Source organism: Raphanus sativus, chromosome 9 (assembly GCF_000801105.2).
Source record: "Raphanus sativus cultivar WK10039 chromosome 9, ASM80110v3, whole genome shotgun sequence".
Taxonomy (NCBI): Eukaryota; Viridiplantae; Streptophyta; class Magnoliopsida; order Brassicales; family Brassicaceae; genus Raphanus; species Raphanus sativus.
This window is the reverse complement of record NC_079519.1, coordinates 4,531,176-4,538,432: the sequence shown is the minus strand read 5'-3', so window position 1 is coordinate 4,538,432 and position 7,257 is coordinate 4,531,176. Positions and strand designations below refer to the sequence as shown.

At 30.5% G+C, this 7,257-nt stretch overlaps 2 protein-coding genes across 2 annotated transcripts; both read right to left on the bottom strand.

Moving 5' to 3' along the window:
- Window positions 1–1,135: 1,135 nt before the first annotated feature.
- Window positions 1,136–1,925, bottom strand: LOC108826495 (kunitz trypsin inhibitor 2-like). The gene has a single exon (XM_018599872.2). It carries the CDS (start codon window positions 1,899–1,901, stop codon window positions 1,236–1,238), a length of 666 nt encoding a protein of 221 aa, XP_018455374.1. The 5' UTR covers window positions 1,902–1,925; the 3' UTR covers window positions 1,136–1,235.
- A 3,619-nt stretch (window positions 1,926–5,544) lies between these two features.
- LOC108826275 (kunitz trypsin inhibitor 2-like) lies at window positions 5,545–6,337 on the bottom strand. The gene has a single exon (XM_018599660.2). The coding sequence runs from the start codon at window positions 6,289–6,291 to the stop codon at window positions 5,662–5,664; it is 630 nt and encodes a 209-aa protein (XP_018455162.1). The 5' UTR covers window positions 6,292–6,337; the 3' UTR covers window positions 5,545–5,661.
- Between the last annotated feature and the right edge of the window lie 920 nt (window positions 6,338–7,257).

The window sequence follows — 7,257 nt, the reverse complement described above, 5'->3', positions numbered from 1 at the left end:
TATATTGGTTATTTTTTATTTTTTATTTAATCCGACTCAAAATCCATCCAAAATTTTATAATACCCAACCAGAGTCTAATTTCAACCCAAAAACTCATACCCAAAAGATGATATACACCCAAACGGATACCCGATATCCATGTTTAACTAATTATGTAAACAAACCAAAAATACTATTTATAAACCATTTTGAATTTTTCTTACAAATAAACAATTTCATTTAACCATGTCAAATTATTATGGTTAACCTACAAAATAAACATTGTCAAAATATATGGTAAAAACAATTAAAGAATTAGTTAAGAAGATTGAAAATATGAGTGTAAACGATATAATTAACATTTAAAAAATAGATAAATTGTATTTTATACTTTGTAATATAAATCATGTCGAACTAGTTAAAAAGACAATAAATAAAATAATTAGAATTAGAATTAGTTAGGAAAAAAAATTAAGCAACAACATAAAAATAGAAAATATTATTTTGTAGTTCATTTTTAATAGAATATATATATACATATATTTGTAAAAAAACCATACACTTGTATATGAACATTTCAAGATATTCATTGTCAACATATATTTTTTTAAGAATTAAGATGTGTCTGTTTACATATGCAACTTTGACCTCGATTTTTTAGTATTTTTTATTTTTTTCTTATTGTATCTTAGTTTTCTTTAAAGTATGTTTTAATCGAGAAGTCTAGTTGATGTTCGATGTATGTCAACGAGATGTCAAACAAAGAAGTTTCTATAAAGATTTGTGTACAAAAAGTATCTATCTTTGCACCCTTTTTGGCCTCGAACAAGGTACATGTTCCTGATTTCCGGTAAGAATGGCCTACATCCCCATTGATTCGACCGCAAGAGATATGCTAACGTCAAAAGCTCAAAAGGCTTAAAAGTTAATTATTTTGGTTTTGCTTGTGAAAATTGAGGATTACGCGGGGAATCAATACGCCGGTTTAACAATGTGAAACCTTCATGAAAATTATTTGTTAGATAGACTCAATGCCTAGAAATTGTATATGTCAGAAAGAGTACATCACAATAATTTACGAATGGTTGTCAATAAATAATTTTGGAGTTCCATTTAAGTCTGATTGGTTACTTAACTTCTAACAGAATTAGGATATTAAAATCGAATTTTTATTTTATTTATTCTGATGGGTATTATTACAACCCCTTTTTTGGTCATGGGCTGAGTCTTAAGGTTTTACATTACATGGTCTTGATTAGTAGAATGGGATCATCCTTAGACCTAACTTCTCAACACGAGAAGTAGAACTAACATCATTAATTTTGATGAATTTTACGTATATGATGTTAGCCACATCATTGGTGAGAAGTAGAACTCGGTGCGGTTTTGCTCCCAATACTGGGATGCCTCCAACGGTTCCGGCAGAAGTGGTCAATTTGTAAATGTTTGTTCCATCTTTTTCTCCGACTTTCTCTATCTTAAACCGGCTATTTAGTTTCTCAGGTCTTCCACCGGTGAGAATTGGAGGCTCAATGACATACCGTGCGTCGTAGACTTGCCAGAACATGGATAGGTCCTTACAGTCATCGTTGGACTTGAACTCGATGGTTATACTGATATTTGTTTTGACAACTTGTAATGACGTGATGAACTTCGGTGGATATGCTATGCTAACTGGCACGCCCGCTTCACCCGCAAGTGCTTCGGTGATGCTACGTGGTTCACAAAAGGGATTTAGACCAGCAAGTGGAGCAAGACCACCACCGTTACTCCATGTACTGATCGGTTGGATGTAGTATTGTTCATCGAGTCGAACTTCGTTCCCATTGCTGTCCCTTACTGATTCTTCTCCGTGGGTGCAGACAGCTGCAGCCAACAGGAGAGTGATGATAAAAGAGGCCAATGATGTCATGATTGCCATTTGTTTTTTTGTTTGTTTGAGTTGAGTTATAGAGATCTGACACATTGTATCGGTATTTATAGGAACTCTTGGGGTTAAATTTTAAACCGCTTAATGTTCAAAATAAGATTGAAAACAGCTTTTGACAGTAAAAATAAAAGATTAATCTTTCATTTCTGTCGCATTCTGATCATTCGTTCATTTTAGCAGTAAGGGTTGAAAATAGAGGTTTAGACTTTATGCTATTCAATTCCAACTACGATTTTTAACACGAGGATCATGCAAAACGGTTCTTCTTAACTAACATATAAAGGATGGTTAAATAATTGATGATGGGAAGAAGACAATAACTTCATACAGAGTGATGGACTGGAGGATACAAAGTATGAATGATTCTAGACATTTTTGTCTCTGTTCTCTGTTAAATAGTTACTAAAACGAAAAAGAAAAGAAACCTAATTCTTTCCGCCGGACTACATATCACATTTTTGCAAGAAAACAAATGAGTGATGGCAAATCAAACTCTCAATAATAAGAAAATTCCAGTTTTGTAAATAACAACATGAATAATAAGAAGAAGAGATAGGTTGAGTAAAACTTGTCTCTAGGCATGGGCGTTCGGGTACCCGTTTGCGTTTGGATCGGGTTTTTCGGATTTTCGGGTTTTCGGGTTTAGCGCTCTTAGGTTCTATAGTAAAATTTCACTAGTACGGGTCGGTTTGGATAATAACACTTCAGGTTCGGTTAAAAATTATATTGCATCATAAAACCCATAAAGTAACCATATATCATTCAGGTTCTGGTTATATCAGTTCGGTTTGGATATAACCAAAGTAAAAAAACAAAAACTTTAAAAAAAAAACATAAAGAAAAACAACTAAATTAATAAAAAATTAATCATCACACATAAAATTGCTAAAATAACAATAAAATGTTAAATCAAGCATGAAAACAAATATTATTTGTAAACAATATACATTATATTATAAAGAGTAGACTTGTTATTCCAATGAACAAATTATAAATTACTTATTTATAACTAATTGTGTACTTAAAATATTTTTAATATTGTTAATATTTATTATTATATATCATGTTACCACGAATATTAAATTTAATAACTAAAATACTTATATATATATATATTAAAATATTTATATTAACTATTAGTTTCGGATTTTTCTGGTTACCCGTTCGGGTTCGGTTAATAACACTTCGGATTCGGATATTTTTTATATCACCCTACAAGATCCATTCAGGTATTTTTATATTTCGGATCGGATAGTAGGTCGGGTTTTTCGGTTCGGATTCGGTTTGGATTTCGGGTTCCGGATTTTATGTCCGGGCCTACTTGTCTCAATGAATTTTACTGGAGCAGATAGCAAAATGCATAAACACTTTGCATAACAGCGTCTCCAATTAATGGTATTTTTCACATGAAATTTCATTTACGAGAAATGCATAAAACACTTTGCGTAACAGCGTTTCCAATTAATGCTATCTTCACATAAAATCTCATTAACGAGAAAAAAATATTAATATTTAGAGTAAATTGATGAAATTAAGAAAATACTTATGATGTGACAAGTTTATGTCTATGGAAAGAATCATGGTGTAGAATTTAGAGTATAGATTTAATTATGGTATAAGATGTAGGCAGGGAGTGCAATTTCTCTAATATTTAATGGGTGGATATTTCAAAAATACTTTTTAAAGTTTCTGCACAAAGATTATAAAAATATAAAATTTTATGCAATTTATTTTGGTTATATAATAATAACATTAAATAGAATTAGTTTAATCAATAAGATAAATGTAGTATTTTGTAAGTGATCACAAATTTCAAATGATATTATTTTTTTCTAGAATATTTAGTACATCATTTATTATAAAACAAAATAAAAATCTTAAAACATCATTTAAAATGATACAAAGAAAATAAAGATTTAAAACAATTATGTCATGGTTTCCATTGTATCACTTTAAATCTTAAAAAGACATTAATTTTTATATTTTGAAATCTGACATTTATATTAATTTTATTATATTATTTGGTGTATATAATATATATTTCATAGAAAATAAATGTAGTTTTAGATATAATATTACTAAATCTTTTCAAAATTTTATTAAGTGTTAAGAAAATATAAAGTTAATCTCATTGTGAATATAAAACAAACAATATATAATAGGTTCTTGATTATATAAAATATGTATACATATAAATTATTAATTTATAATATTAATGAGACCATATATTTACATAGACTTTTCTAAAAAAATATTCTTATTATTTTATCGATTTGTGTCAAATTTTGAACCGGCCTAAGTTGGAACCGGCGAAATTTATTAATTTATGGAAATTATTAATTTATAGAATATTAATTTATAAAGATTATACCATATTTATATATTTGAAAAGAGTATCTATATGTATACTACACTTCCGATTAAAAATTGTTTGGACTCTTAAATGCCATGAATATCCTTAACTTAATCAAAATAAATTTATCACTAATAACAAATTAGAAGCGATAACCAATAAAAGATGAGAAATCGGTTTTCTTTCAACACACATAACTTTACAAATATCACATGAAATTTTCTTTAGTCTTTTGATAATTGATTTATAGTTAAAAAATGTTATTCAAATGAGGTCGACGGTTCTAATTAACAAAAGAATATGAGGTATGTGAAAATGAGTTTTCAAAAAGCTACGAGAAACCCATAAGAACTTCTTTTCCCAACATCCAGATACAAAACTGTAAACAGTACTTCTAATATTTTTCTTTTCTTTTTTCAAAGTTCAAAAAAAAAAAATATTTTCATATATATATATTTTAAAAATATCCTGGGTTATGCATGCATGGTTAGAATATAGTATTTTTTTGTTTACAAACGTTTTTTAATAGACCTTCTATTAAGAATATATGCTATTGAAAAAACTATGCTATAAGATTGCTCTTAAAACTTTATCTTGAGTTACTATATACTAATGAGGTTGTTCTTAGGGACTAATGAGAGATTTGCCATGCAATTCACCTGACAAATTTTATGGGAAATGAATATTTTATTCTCTAACTAAATGTAATGAACACATTTAATACCTAAGTACTCCCTCCGTTTCAAATTATATGTCGTTCTAGAGGAAATTTTTTGTTTCAAAATAAGTGTCGTTTTCGGTTTTCAATGCAAAATTTATTGACAATATTCTCTTTTCAATTTTTCTATTGGTTGATATATGGTTAGGTGTATTGGTAATAGTGTTTTTATTTTGGAAATATGTAAAATTAAATGTTTTCTTAATCTGTGTGCATAAGGTTAGAACGACATATAATATGAAACGGAGGGAGTACTATTTAGGTAAAATTATTATTTAATCAATTTTTAACTGTACAAATCTGAGTTTAAAATGGTCTAACGTTTAAACGAAAAAATAATGTTTTCCTTCTAACTTTTAATGATTGATTATTTTAATCTCCTTGATGAACAGCCAGCGTTTTGTTCGAAAATAATTTTGCACAAGTAATATTTTGAATTTGTGGATTACAAATAGTTGGAGGATAAAAAAAAATTTCTCATTATGTATATTATAGTTTTTGATTCCCATTTAAGTTTGATTGGCTACTTAACTTTTAACAGAATTAGAATATTGGATATCGAATTTCATATTTGAAAACATAATTTTTATTTTATTTATTTGGACAGTAGGTAAAAGTTTATTATGACGGGTATTATCTCAACCCCTTATTTTTTTGTCATGGGCCCAAGGCTTAGGGTTTTACATTACATGGTCTTGACTAGTAGTAGCATCATTAACTTTCATGAATTTGACGGAGATGACCTTTGACACATCATTGGTAAGAACTAGTCGTGGTGTACTTCCCGGTATTGGGATAGCCCCAACGGTTCCGGCAGGAGTGGTGAGTTTGTAAGTGTTCTTTTCTTCTTCTCCCACTTTCTCTATCTTAAACCAGCTACTTGGTTCCTTAGGACTACCACCGATGCGAATTGCAGGCTGAGCGGGATTCCGTGGGGATCCCTCGACTTCCCAGAACTTGGAGAGCTCCATGCAGAGGTTGTACTTGAACTCGACGGTTATATTCAAATTTGTTTTTATAACTTTTAGTGGCGTGATGAACCCCGATCTATATGCTATGTTAACCGGCACGCCCGGTTCACCCCAAAATGCTTCGGTGATGCCAAGTGGTTGACAACTGGTAAATGGATCATCAAGTGGGACAAGGCCACCTCCGTCACTCTTGGTATTGATCGGTTGGATGAAGTATTGTTCATCAATTCGAACTTCGTTCCCGTTGGTGTCCCTTACAGATTCTTCTCCGTGGATACAGATTGCTGCAGCCAACAGGAGAGTGATGAGAGAGGAGGCTAATGGGAGTAATGCTGACATGATTGGGATTATTTATAATTATTTGAGTGAGTTGATTTGTAGAGATCAGACCCATTGTATCGGTATTTATAGGAAGTCTTGCGGTTAAATTTTCAAAAAGATTTTTTTTTTTAACTCTCGCACATTCTTGATCATTCATTAGCAGTGAGGATTGAATATAGAGAAATCCGACTTTATGCTATTCTATTCCAACTTCGATTTTTAGCACGAGGAACATGCAAAACGATTCATGTTAACTAACATATAAAGGATGAACAAATAATTGATGATGGGAAGCAGACAATAATTCATACAGAGACCAGCCTATGAATGATTTATAGTTAAACATCTCTAAAAACTAACACTTAATCAACACGTCTAAATGAAATCAAGGATTTATAAGTTATACAAGACATATGCATGTCCCCTAATATGATCTTTCATTGCTTCGGGAAAATTAAGAAAAATACGTAAATACTTGAGAGTTTATTCATAAAATGGACAGCCTATGAATGGTTCATTTTAGCAGTGAGGGTTGAAAATAGGGGTTTAGACTCTATGCTATTCGCTTCCAACTTCGATTTTTACCACGGGGATCACGCAAAACCGTTCATTGTAACAAACCTATAAAGGATGATCAAATAATTGATGGGAAAAAGACAATACTTCATACAGAGACCAGCGTATGAATGATTCTAAACACCTTTGAAATCTAAACCCCAACTAACACGTCTATATGAAATCAAAGATTTACGATTATACAGGACCCTAGATGATAATATGCGCTCTGCGCGAAGTGAGTTTTAAAATTATGTTGTATTTAAATATAATAAAATGTATATATTTTTTATCAATAACTATTTTTTACATTTAATTAGGGGTGGGCATTCGGGTACCATTGGTTCGTTCGGTTTGCTTCGAGTATGTTCCGATTTTTGTGGGTTCGATCCGGTTTGGATTCAAATATCACATTTAATTTTGTAAAAA

Coding starts and splice junctions, on each gene's coding strand:
- LOC108826495 (XM_018599872.2), bottom strand. CDS start 1,901: ATGGCAATCATGACATCATTGGCCTCTTTTATCATCACTCTCCTGTTG.
- LOC108826275 (XM_018599660.2), bottom strand. CDS start 6,291: ATGTCAGCATTACTCCCATTAGCCTCCTCTCTCATCACTCTCCTGTTG.